The sequence below is a fragment of the Merops nubicus genome, unplaced genomic scaffold (assembly GCF_000691845.1).
Source record: "Merops nubicus isolate BGI_N331 unplaced genomic scaffold, ASM69184v1 scaffold319, whole genome shotgun sequence".
NCBI classification, from domain to species: Eukaryota; Metazoa; Chordata; class Aves; order Coraciiformes; family Meropidae; genus Merops; species Merops nubicus.
The window spans coordinates 144,713-158,541 of NW_008630060.1; the positions used below are offsets into that span (position 1 = coordinate 144,713).

Genomic DNA, 13,829 nt, shown 5'->3' on the forward strand with positions numbered 1-13,829 from the left:
CCACACTACACTTTTTTGACACATATTAGATTCCAGACACAAGAGAATATGCAGAGCTTGAGTGCATCATTTAAAAAATTTAGCTAAGTTTCTTTAGTAAGCAGTCTTGGCCATCCAAAGCTTAGACTGCAGGGACAGGAGCAAAGCACATGTTAACACTGAGAGTAAGATAGTTCCAAAATCCATTAATCCATTCTTGATAGAAAGCATCACGTATCCAAAATAAGCCCCAGAGCAGGTGGTCTTTGTCAGCAGTAAATAACACTTTCTCCAGTGTTTCAGCCACACTACTTTAAGTCTTTTTTTTTTTTTTTTTTTTTTTTTTTTTTTTTTTTTTTTTTTTTTTCACAAAAAAATTTTTTTACTTTCATCACATAAACTATTACAAAAAGGCCAAACTAACTTTCTTTTTAGCCAAAAGTTCAGTGGTCAGGCTAGCACATGCATCCTGTGCCTATTTCTTAAGAATGAATATCAAATAAACACATACATGTTAGATGGCCAAGTCATCCTTGTTTTCCCCAAGCAATTCATAGAATCATAGAATTGTTCTGCTTGGAAGAGACCTTTAAGATCATCAAATCCAACTGTTAATCTAGCATTTCTTAAGTACTATCAGGAATTAAATTACATCTTTCCTCATATGAATGTCCAATTATGTATAGACCCAAGTTCCCAATCAGCTCATGGTATATTTCTGTTAATAAAATGAAATCCCAGAAGTTACAGAATAAGTTTTTGTTTAGTGTTCTTCTGCACGTCTCCTATGAGACTAAAAGGAATTGTATGGATTTAAAGGACAGCCAGGAGGTAAGATAGGGAAATTTTCATACATAAGAAGGAATCCTTAACATAGCAGAAGGAAGTCTGCAAGCCTCCTTCCAGGAAAATCATGAAATTAACTTCATGGAAGTATAGCTAGTAGTTCAAAATCACAAAGCAGGTTAAAAACAAACAAACAAACAAAAATCCAAACAAAAAAAACCCAAACAAACAAAAACACACGCCACCACAACACACCACACACACACAAAAAAAACCCAAACACACAGACACAACAAACGACCAAACAGAACAAGAATCACCTTAGCTTTAGTTTTAATTCATACCTAAATATACAGAAAAGAAAGCAAGCTTTCTTTTTATCTTGAACTCTTCAGTTCTTTAAAAGCAGAAAAGTTGGCTACAGAAGGAAACATGACAAAGGCAATTTTTAGACATTACTCTCATATGAGGATCTGGATTTATGCTGCCCAGAGGATAAAAATATCCAAGTCTGAGGGTCCCACTGGATACTCATTAAAAACAACTCATGGTAATACTTCATAAACAGAAAATATGACTTACAATAAAAGAGGAAAAAAAAAGTAGTTGAGTAAGATCTGAGGTCTATTTTTAGACAACAGATTAGCCATTCTTCTTGCACTGTGCAAGGATCACACACTGACTTTACAAAAAATCTGGATAAAATGAAATATTGAATAAGATATCAGAATATGGATGGATTTAATTGTTCATAAGTGCTTAAGTAGATCAGTTCCTAAAGCTGGTAACGTAAGAAAAATAACAAAAGGACAGTATGATACTATAGTACAATGGCATGAGAGCAATTATTTGAAATAAAGATTCTGAAAAAACCTAAGCAATATATAATTGGAATAGAATTGTACATGTTATCCTCAATAAAGGGAGGGGTTTTACAAAAGCGAAGTATCTGAATATGAAAGTCTATCCTAGCTTTGAAGGACTGATTTCTGTATATTCAAAAGAAATTATCAATTACTCCAACTTATTTTTATCAAAATATAGGCAGGAACTGAGATGCCTCTTTTTCTGTGTCAAATTTAGATCTCATAGGACTGATTTGGAAAGAGGAAAGGATAAGCACTATCCTTAAAAAAACCCACAACAACCAAACACCCAACATATATTAACATCTAATACCAGAAATACATATATTAACATCTAAGGTACAGAAACTATGTAGGAAAAGCCACAAGCAGAATGGAGACAGCATACCAATTGTTTTGATGTCTTCTAAAAAAAAGAAAAAAAAAAAAAAAAAAAGCTATAGGCCACCAAATGAAGCTTGCAGAAGTCGGATTCAACAGCAAACAAGAAAGTGCTTCTCTACCAATGTACTCCTTGTCAAAAGACATTTGAATGCATAAAGCTTACTTATTTATATCCAAGAACAAATAGGAAAGACTTGGAAGATAGATCTATTGAGGGTTACACTAAGTAGACAAACCCAACCAGGCTAAGAAAAATCCTTGGATTGAAAAGGCCAGAAGACTGATAGAGGGTTAAGGTCAAAGTATCCACTAGATTTGCTCCACTGAATTTTTCCTTCAAGACTCCTACAGCCAGTGTTTCAGGAAGAATACAGGGGCTGGATGGACTCCGGGATGGACCAGCACAACCGTTCTTAGAATTGAGCAGCATGAAGCAGACAAATGACAGAATTTATCAACTATTCTTCTGAGGGTGGCTGAAGAGGCTGCACTTTTCCTTCTCTCATAACATACGAAAAACAATGCCAGAGGATGAGTTCCTATATTCTATAAACTTCTGGATGGAATGGTAACTGGAAATACGTAGTTCTGTTCCCTCACTACATGATCTTCCTCTTGTGAGTAATTTTGTACATGCACAACTTGCGCTGGGTTTTTATTTTTTTTAATGTATGAATTCATTCTAAGGTAGAAAATTAATAATTACGTCATGCATTTGAAAGGTCAGCTGTTTCCCTCAGACTTTGACACAAACCATTAGAAAACATTTCTCAATAATAAAATATTTACAAAATAGAGAATAGTCTAATGCTCTAATTTGATTAGACATTTCTATAACATCTTTCTAGATAACAAAAAAAGTACCAAATTAAAGTGAATGCTTCATTTCTTAGTACATATAAATGGTTTCCAGCAATGGTAAGCAAGCAGTGGTCTTGTAAGACAATAAGGGCTGACATAAAAATGTTAAAATTATGAAGTTTTAATTTAATTAAAGAAATTAAATTTATTTTCTGATAATTAAAACAAATCAATTTGGTAGCGTGCATAACATTAGCACACTAATTAGTATCTTAGTATCAGTATTTTCTAACTTGAAAAAAATGGGATTACCAATCATCATACAGGAAGAACAAAAGATGCAAATTTCTGTGTAAAGCCTTAACAATAGCAATGTACTAAATATTTATCAATATGTTGATATGTTGCATTTTCCTTAAGGAAATAACTTTGTTTTCCTTACTTGACAAAAAAATACCTATTATAATTTGCACCATGTAAAATATATTGTTGGGTCTTTCAAACACTTAAAAATTATTTGAATGAAAAAAGAAAAATCTTTTGCTTCATAAAAGAGAAACTATGCCTTTTGGGTTCTGAGTGGCTTTTTTTTTTTTTTTTAATTTTTTAAGTATTTACTTAATAACTTTAGTTTTCTTACCCCTCCAGGAGCAGCTATATTTTAAACAGAATAAATAACAAAAATCCACCCATACAAAAATGAACGCTAAGGAACTCTCACATCTTACCTGACAGGTTGAACATCCATCAGAATTTTAGTCTTACAAGCCCATTCTATATTATTCCATTTATGAAATACTCATAGGCTTATGCTGCACACGCTCATTTGATCTTGGCTGCCTCCACAGTGAAGACAAGGTAGTGAAGACATAATTAAGTCCATAAATATCTAGAATTACTAAAGAGTATCACCTGGAAGAAGTTAATTCATGGTTGTGATTACTAAACTCACTGAGATAAATCACACACAACGTTGGTTTTGGTTTTTAACTGCACCCCTATCAACTGAAAATGGGCCACAGTTCTCTTCATACTGGAGGTTGTGTGGAGATCTCAAGAGAGCCTCAAGGAGAAATCCTTGTGATAACCACAGTAACAGAGCCATTGAAAAATTATTTTGAGATCCACATTAAGAAGGGATGAGCGTTCTTCTGGCTTATTGACACAAACCAAAATACTGATGAGGACTTCAAATTCATTGAGTTCAATTCCTCCCATTGCAGGTAACCACACCAGAGTCCTCTCATAACTGCTTGCCTCCTGAATAGTCTTACAATTATTTGCCTTTTCTTCAGATAGTGTTTCACCCTCCTTTAACTAATCTGTGTTTATGCTAGTTGCAGTAATTCTGGGGTACTCTATAAAGTTCTCCACTGAATTGCCTTGAAGAACAGCAGCCATCTTGCTATGAAAGCATCTCACGCTTATTCCTAACATCCTCCTGTATTTCCACGTGTTGCTTTTAGCCAGATACACTGTGAAACCTTCCCCACAAGATCTTTTGTCTTGCCTGGAATGTCACTGCCAGATATTTTCTGTTGGTCTGAATTAAGATTATCTATACTTTAAGTGCTACTAAAGAATCCAGAAGGGATAAGTAATCTAAAAGGAATCTAATTAATAATTTGGATAAAAATTATCAAAACCACATTTCTACTCCTCCACTTTGTGAAAATATAAAGCACAGAGAGAAATATCTCTATAGTAACATCTCCCTCTCATTCTGTTCCACTCATCCACCATTCCAAACATACTGCGTTTACCCAAGGAGGAGTTCTAGTGATCTGGTGATGTCTGACCTGAAGTCTGTACACAGAAATAGTAACTGTCACCTTTTCAGCAGAATCCACCCAGATGTTGTGGAGTGGTTGGACTTCTCTTAGGTTCAGCTAATGATTATAAATGGTAAAGAAAAGCTAATTTAATTCCAAAAGGTAATGATGCAGTGAGCATAAGATTAGTTTCACCCCAGAAGGTGATGTCCTCAAAACAACAATAAAGGGAGTGATCAGATGAACAGGATAAGCTTGTCTTAATGCAAATACAGACAAATATTCCTGTATTAAATACCGCCATGAAGAAACACGCTAACTAAAAACACTGAAAAGAAAACAAACAAACCTCAGAACTTTAAAGTAAGTTATGGTTAGTAAATGCTTCCTAAGACAAACTGATCAGATAATTCAGAGAATGAGCACACCAGTAATTTCTTTTCAAAGAAGCTCTGAAAATACCAAGAACCTAAAAATACTTCAGGCTAATTCCAAATGAACAAGGCAACTACTAACACCCAGACAGATAGAGGAGGTGCAGCCAATAAAAAACTCAAGTTTTGATCGGTGTAGGCAAGCAGAAATTATTGCCTGTGCAATTAAAATGCACTCAGCAACTGAAATATGTTCTTAAAATAGGAAGACCAGTGCTGTACCAGTGTAATAAACAGAGCTCCTTACTCCTGTTACCTGGTATGTACACATTGGACCAGATCCTACTTTTAGTCAATGATGATGATATTACAATGGTCGAGTTGAATGACATTTTTGACAAAAAGGGAAAAAATTCAAACTTACTAAAATTTTTATTATCTTCAGCCTAAGCTATTGATTTATCCAGTTAAAATAATGTATACACACATACAGGTACAAGGTTATTTCACTTATTAAACTATAGCAACGAGACTATTTTGTAAAGAGTTTTTTCCCCTCAACACTCTCTACAGAATATACAACTTTACTAGTTATTTACTGCTTTATCATGTTCTGTTAGAACTAAAGAACACAGAATCACAGAATCAGGTGGCTAAGACATGCCAGAAAAGGACAACCTTTTAGCCTAATGAGCAATAAGCACAATGTTTCTTATAATTTAAATTATCTCCTTGTGTATCTGCATATATGGATGTATATTCATCTTCCTGGCACAAATTTTCCACATAGCACCAATTAACACCTTGTTTAAACAGCCATAATCTCCAAAGGAATTGTCAATGGCTTCTGTGGTGTCTTCAGAATTTTTTTTTTTTTTTTCTTTTTCCCCAATATAAAGCGCCTTTGCAGTTCTGGCAGGAGCTGATCTTTTTTGCTGTAGGCTGTTCTACACCTGTTTTCAATATCGATAAAGAGCTTTTCAGCTCTATATCCCAGAAAAAAAAAAAAAAAAAAAAAAAGTGGGTTTACGCTCTTACCAAAAATACAAATAATGTGCTTTTTAGGATAACACTGCAACAGAATAACAGTTACAGTTTTTCAGCCTTTTACAGATCCTAAAAGGGGGTTAATCTCTTCAGAAGAGGGTTATCTTCAAAGACTTCGGAAAAGCAGTCATTGATTCTAGGCCTGAAAAAGCCTGTGATACTGGACTTTAGGTTGTCCCAATTTTATTTATTAGAAATTCTATGGTAGGCATTTTAAAGAGACACTCGTGCTTTCCTCAGAGTCTTGCCCAGACGGACTCTGCTTAACTCAGGAACAAACAGACGTGTTTGAGGCAAATTTGTTGCAGACAGAAACTCAGGAATGCAACAGTACAAGCCATCTTAGAAGAGATTCAACAGGCCTAAGATTTAGATGCCTGAAGAGATATGTTTTCCAAGAGTCAAGTTTCTGCAGACTTCCACTATTAAACTTCACTTTAAAAGCGGTCACTGACCCAGTGATGGAGCAAGTATCATCTAAGAGTAAGTCAAAATTGCTGCAGTAGAAGACTGATAATTGTAAACAGTTATTTTCATGTACATTTTTAATCACAAGTAATTCTGAATTACAGTGCACTCATATAAGTCACAAGATTATTTTCGACAGAAATATCAGGATTCAGTCAAATTCTATATCAGGCCTCCTGAGAGCCTGACTGTAAAAACTAAATTAGACTCCTAACTTATGCAAACTAAGGTTTTTAACAAACATTTCAAAATGCTCCTATCTGAAGATATCAGTCATGGGCTGATGTATCCACTGTCATAGTCGTAGTTGCATTAGATGATGTTTTCTTGATCCAGAATTTCATTTTTGAGTTTTCTTGTTTCCTTTTATCAGATATAAGCATATAACAAATGACATGGGTTAAGCCCCCTTAGTTCCTTTATCGTTTACTTTGCCTTCTGGAGTCCTTATTTTGCCACCAATATTTGATGCAGTACAAGCATATTTTAAAAGTAACAGAATATAAAATAATCTAGGTAAGGAATACTAATTGAAATATTGAAGAGATCAGCAAGCTGCATATTGCTTTGAGGACAGAAATACTGATTTTCAAAGTCATGCTGAAATTACATTGTTTAGCAAACATCATGCAGAAATATTCCAAATCCAGTGGATACAATGCCACCAGCAAGCTCCTAGAGGTTAGCCTTCATAAATTCTCAACATAAATTTCATAACACTACTTTGAAGAAGCCTTTGAAGGTAACGTAACAGCAATTGAAGCTACAGGTGTAAAAAGAGTTGAAGATTCCTCCTTTAGTGAAGGAACCCTACAAGGCTTATGAACATAGAGGATTAAATTATATTACATTACACTGACACAAAGCAAGATATAGCAAAATAACAACTCAAGACTTCTATTTGCACAGATGGCCCAACAGGGAAGAATTTATGGACATGTCTTGACTCTTTAAACAACTGCCAGTTGAAAAACCTGGTTCTGCAGCATCCAAGAAAAAAACCTTACCTGAACAAGTCAAATTGAGGAGTTAATTCAAGAAGTGACAACAGATCAACTGAATAATCATGTCCTTGGTATAATCAGCTTCCATTTTTAAGGACAGACACTGACCTAAATGACCCTATACATAAATATTCAAAGTTGCCTATATACAATCTATATCATTATACATAAATAAGCAGACTTTTTTTGCTTATCTATAAGAACTGACATAATTAGACAGAAATATATGCCAATAACTTTTTCTTTTATGTATACCTGAAGAAGTAGGTTTTAACAATGAGTGAAATAACACGGATAGACAGTATAGTACAAAATTAAATTAATAGAGAGAACTTAGAGCAGTGCATGGTAAACAGAGAAACTGATGATGTTATGCTTATACATACAAAATGGGTCTTAAATTAAATAGAGGGCTGCATGGTAATAACCAGCATGAGTCAATATACTATTACCTGAATTCAATAATCTTTGGCATGACCCGTAACAAATGTTTGCCTCGTACATATTTATCACAGAAGCCTTACTCTATTTTAGATGATTCTCTTTAAAACCAGCACAAAAGTAAGGGGAAACTCTAGAAAATGGAAAATATTAACCACTAGCAACACATACAAAATATTACTCTTAACGATTCTTGAGACAACGGACAGACTAGTCTATTTGCTGTCCCCACCCACTTTAAAGGCAACAAGTTACTTCTGAAGTAATTAAAAGACACAAAAATTCTAGGCTAGTGAACATTGTTTGTATTATATACAACTATATCATGATTCATTCAAAAAGTTCCTTACCACAGCTTTGGCTGAACTTTCTTGCAAGTCCCACAATAATATGTTATTATCAGCCAGTGAAATAACCTTTTTACCGTCTCCCATCGGTTCCCACATAACACTGTAAAACAGAAATGGAAAATAAAAGATACAGACTAACATTAAAACCAATCAGAATTAGCACTACAATGCCATTTTAACTCTGTGGATCTAATCTACTCCAAAAGATACTCAACCATATTCCTTACTGTATCCTTCACCTGAAATCCATCCCATATTTTAAGTGCAAAATCTGCCATTAACGAGAAATCTAGCAATTTATTTTTTTTTTTTTTACACATACTAGATGAACAGTACTGCAGTATCTGTCACTTAAAAGCTATGTGATACCAAACTTCATCTTGCTTGTGGAATCTTTCAGTCAGTGCTAACATGCACATACTTTTCTTTTTTTGAGTAGTTTTGACATCCCATCTAAATCGGCCAGAAAAAGGAATATCATCCAGTTTCCTAGATGCTAGCCTAACTGTAAAAAGAGAAGTTCTTGAAATCCTTACTCCATTTGTCATCCGTTGTGCATATTGATTCAGTGATCACATTACTGTAGCAGTCATTTTGCATATATACACAGCAAAAACCCAGAGACCTTGTTGCACACTTGCTTTTTAGTGCTTTAGCTTGAAACCTCAATGTTCTTCATAAGTAATGTTGTGCATCCTTGTTGAAGATGCACCAAACATCACAAGCCTCAAAGCTTTGATGCAAACCTCTTCTAGTTCAACAGCTATCATCACTACTTAATCAATGTATACTTTTTACTTGTGATTCACCAGTTGCATGCTATACCTGAGGAAATGCAAGAAATTATTCCCTGTCTCTAGTTGTGCCTATGGGAAGCAGCATATTCAGGCCGGTCACTAGGAGCAGCACAGCTAAGTACATGGACAATAACCCTAACAAATTTGCTGGAGAAAAGAGTAAGGTTAAAAGAATAATACTTGTTATTTGATAAGAATAGGCTTCCATACCCAACACTTTTAAAACGAAGTTGAGCAATCTCCCAATCATCTTATAGTGACACAACATAGTTGAAGGCAGAGATCACAACTTTAGTATCAACAGCTATGTGGAGAAACTTCTTCCCATCTCTAGACAAAAACTTAAATTAGTCAAAGGCATTTGGTATGTTGTTCTTATTCTGGGTGCATATATGAAGTACCACCTCTTGAGGACAAAAGATTTTTAGTCTTTTTAGCTTCTTGGATGAATCAATTCAGCATCTAGATTGAAGATATGAAAAAGGTTGCACGAGTAGATGCAGCTTTGGGCAAATGTGCCCAACATTAGGAAGTTACTAGTTACCTGCCTAACTCAGTGCTGCACACTATACATGCTCCTATTTTATCCCAAATTTTGCATTACTCCCACCTTTCTAAGACTCTGGGAATGACCTGGGAAGCCCCAGATCTAAATCATGGGACTCCAGCTAATCTCATAGTATAAAACACATGGGGAAAAAAAGTGGAGTTGTAGGTAACAGGTAGTGACACAGTGTCATTTTTTTTACACCATAAGTGAAACAACCTCAATCCTTCTGAGCTGAGACCTTCCACTCAAAACCCTTGTGCTTCTTCGGTGACAAGTTTCATTGCATTTTACTCTGCACTTTTACTAGATATACAGGCAGATGATTGCACCTGTTTGCTGTTACAGAGAAGCCAGACTATACAAAGAAGAGAATTATGGGAAGAAAAAACAACCTGGAACTAAAAAGGTGCGTTGGCTTTCCCCAAGGTAACAGAGCATATCAAAGAACAGACTAGCTTTTGCATCTGTCTTCTGCTGGAACCATGACCTGCATCCCTATTCTGTTGTCAATCCATGGAAATTAATTACTTATAAAAGTTCAACTGTAATGAGCTCTCTTGTGTTATGATAAAATCACTTCATTTAGCACACTGAACTACCATCATGTTTAAAAAAGTGTTTTAACAAGGACATGGAACTAGAACGATTCTATGATTTTCTTTAAATCAGGCTATTTTCTCTGTAGTATTGCCAACCTTATTTTCAAAAGTGTTTCTTGTTAAAGTTGCATGGTACAACTTGGAAAAAGTTGTAAGAAATGAACACATGTGTTGATAAAAATTATGAAGCAGTTTCAACTGCACCTTCAACTATCATTTTGCTCATAATGAGAAGCAACCAACTGGAACTGGCATGGGTATTTCAGAATTTCATATAGTTCGGCTGCATGGATATATCAATTAGAACCTTCAAAGAGATGAAAAAAAATCATGAACACATAACAGAATTTTTTAAAAAGCACTATAACCTGCATGTGATCACAACCAACCTTCCACAACCCAGTTTTCTAAAGTGAAATTAAAAGACGTGAGATCATAACACAGCTGAATATGTAAATTAAGAAATCTTCAAGTTTATTCTGATCACAGCTGTTTTAAGTCCACCATTTTTCTTACATATTGCTGAAAGTATAACCAGCATTTGATGCTGATATATATTTTAAATTATAAACAATGAAATCTGGTTTGACCAATTAACTCTTGAAGAGTTCTTTCGGCCAGAGATCAATACTCATTACACCTGTTGATGTACTTACACCTTTCCTGCACACATCACTGAACTTTCAGTTGTAAAAGATAGACTGGAAACACTTTCTTTGATGTTTTCAAAGGTAAGAAGAAGAAATTTCACATCTTTGAGTATCACCGGGCTTCAAGGTAAAGAATTTTTATAGCTGAATACACTGTGCTAATTAGAGCCAGTTATAACCCAGTTGACACCTTGGAAAGAAAAGGTCTCTCCACATTTACTCTGTCCTTCTGATTTTGCTCCTACTTAATTTATTTTATAGGCATGGCTGGTGTGATTCAGATATTAAAATCTAAGCGAGGGTTACTCACATCACTCTTTGAAACATGTTCAGCTGTATTCTGCAGTCATGACTTAATGTTAAACGTGAGCCAATATGGAGAAGGGCAGGGGAGGGGGAAATACCAGTAAAGAGGGTGGGGAAACATAGCTTTCAAAGTAAGATACAAATTTTAGAAAAACTGAAGTTTTCATTTAGAACAATTTCCAAACACAGCAGAGATGGTGATAATCTTTATAAAGGAAAAACAGATAAACCAGACAATACCATTTTCTTGAGTGTGGCAGCAGTTGCTGATGTTTAGAGTTTTCAGAAATGGACAAGGTAATTGTCAAATTCACAGCTGCTACTCAGAGTGTCAACTTCATGGCTGCTCTTTAGATAATCTACAAACAGCAGACAAGCAATTATATTTGTTGCCTTTTACCCTATTTTGTTATCATCTGACTCCTGATGCTTCAAATTAGCTTCTAGCTAGTAGTTTTTGGTAAAAAGAAAAAAAAAAAAAAATTACATCCTACTGAGAACATTTTCCTAGTAAAGAAAAAAAGAGAATTTAAAATATTCACTCAAATGCACACATGAAAGGACTCTATTATCTGTGGTTTATGTTGAAAAGATAGTTAATACCATCATTTATTAACGTACTGAGCTTTTACAAATGAACAATTCAAAGTTCTCCATTATAGACTAAAGAAGAATAAAGCTACATGCAAAGACTTTTATACATGTGAATTGCAGTCAGGCACAATGTGTTGGGCAAATCAAGCATTAACTACTGCTTAACCATAATTATAGAAGTGACAACCATGTATTTCTGTAAGTGGAAAAATTATGCTAGACTGAAAATTCTCATGCACTCAAACATTTGGTAACTCAGCAGAACATCCTGCAGCCTCAGCGTAGCCCAAAAAAAAAAAAAATTAAAATCATGTGTTATGGACTCAAATATCCTGCCTTTATTTGCAGTACAATGTTTTAAATTTAAAGGTGACTCTGCTAATCAGACGATTAGGACGTTCTAAGAAGAAGGACATGAGACTGAGGACAACCTAGGACCCACAATTCTTATTGCTTAACACAACTTCTCTACAAAGTGGCCACATTTCTGAATGAGAACAGCTCTGGCTGTTCTGTAGTGTATAGAAGTCTGTGATGCAGGAAGTACATGTGAGTTATGCTTTGTCTCAATATTCTCAGCCATTGGTATATATTTTGATGTCCAGCTCCTCCAGACACAGTAAAACAAGAACCACAGCTTCCTAAAAAACCCTGAAAGTTAAGGTAAATTCATTTTAGGTGCCTTTTTAGCCCAGAGGCTGCTGAGAAGAATGAGCAATGAAGTTAAAGACTATTTTGGACAACCCCAAAGACAGCTCTGCTTTATTCTGGCTCTTAAATTATTTTTACATTCAGAAAAATAAAACTGTTGTATAAATGAGTATAAAAATATGCCAACAAGGAGGTGACACTTGCCTCAAAAATGTTTTTAATTTCATTTTCCTTAAATTATCATAGTACAGTGTTGGCAACCCCATAAAGTCTTTTTGAAAAATCATAAAGCAGAAGGCAAAATAATAAATGGTTATCCTCGATATTTGTATTTACTTCACTGAATCTCCTTCTTTATTGCTGCTCTGATTAAACATGTTTATAGTGAGAAAAAAAAAGCCCTGTAATTGTTACTCTGCAGGCCCAATTAATTTCAGCATTGCAAAGGTATTTATGTACATGTAAACATAATAAAAATGGCCTGAATCCTAGCAGTGCACAGTCTAACAGAAAGCGCAGTAGTGAATTTGTTAGAAGAAAGCAAGGTACAAGGACTCACTGATTTTAAGTAAGAACTCCTAAATATCTATTTTGTAGGAACAGCTACCAAATTCCTGTTGAGCTATTAATAGTGATGAGCAATACGTGACCACCTCCAAAGTTAACTGACAATCTATGACTTCTGTCTGATTGGTTAAGGGCTTACATATTAATAACACTTAAAACAGCAAAGCAAAATGATGCACGCTGATTATACAGACTCCAGAGATGAATTAAACTGACAAAGGCTGTCATTGGTAACATTTCAAGCCATGAAACATTATAGATGTGGATTAATGTCTCTAGTCTGTTTAACCAAGACTCACTTTGCCTCTACTTTAACCAACTTACCTACGTTCTGTACATACTTGCAGCACCACCAGTGGATGCAAAGCATGAACAAGCTATGCAACCACATGGGTGAAATAGTACAAAGCCTAAGGACCTACTTGACAGAAAGGAAGCTATGATTAACCATTTTCAGACTTAAGATGTCAGTCAACCATGCTGTGCTGTGTTTAATTTTGAAGCAATAAAATGCACAATTTCTATACACAGTTCTTGTAGAGTTGTACGAGTTCTTGCATGTGTTACCTAGAGTTCTTCAGACTGAGTAACCTAAGAAATCCTAAATTCCTTCACATCAACTTGTGGATGAAGCCAATTCTTTCCTCTGTGTTCAGAGACATAGTCCATACAGAAATCCCACAGAGTAAGAAGCCTATGGGTAGCACTAATTTGAATCCATTCTACAAAGTAGTTTTGTAGCATGGTCTTACCAAGCTTGTAGAGGTTCTCCATGTTCATTTGATATTGCAGACAAGTCTTTACAGTTGTTTAACAATGTTATGAGGCTAATTTTGCCTGTCT

General features: G+C 35.0%; 1 protein-coding gene across 1 annotated transcript in view; it reads right to left on the reverse strand.

Moving 5' to 3' along the window:
- Nucleotides 1-8,372, reverse strand: part of TSSC1 (tumor suppressing subtransferable candidate 1) — a gene marked incomplete at its 5' end in the record, with an annotated part of 25,509 nt that extends 17,137 nt beyond the window's left edge. Inside the window, one exon of the mRNA XM_008947133.1 lies at nucleotides 8,273-8,372. Coding sequence (XP_008945381.1) covers nucleotides 8,273-8,372 — 100 coding nt within the window. The remainder of the gene's footprint in view (nucleotides 1-8,272) is intronic.
- Between the last annotated feature and the right edge of the window lie 5,457 nt (nucleotides 8,373-13,829).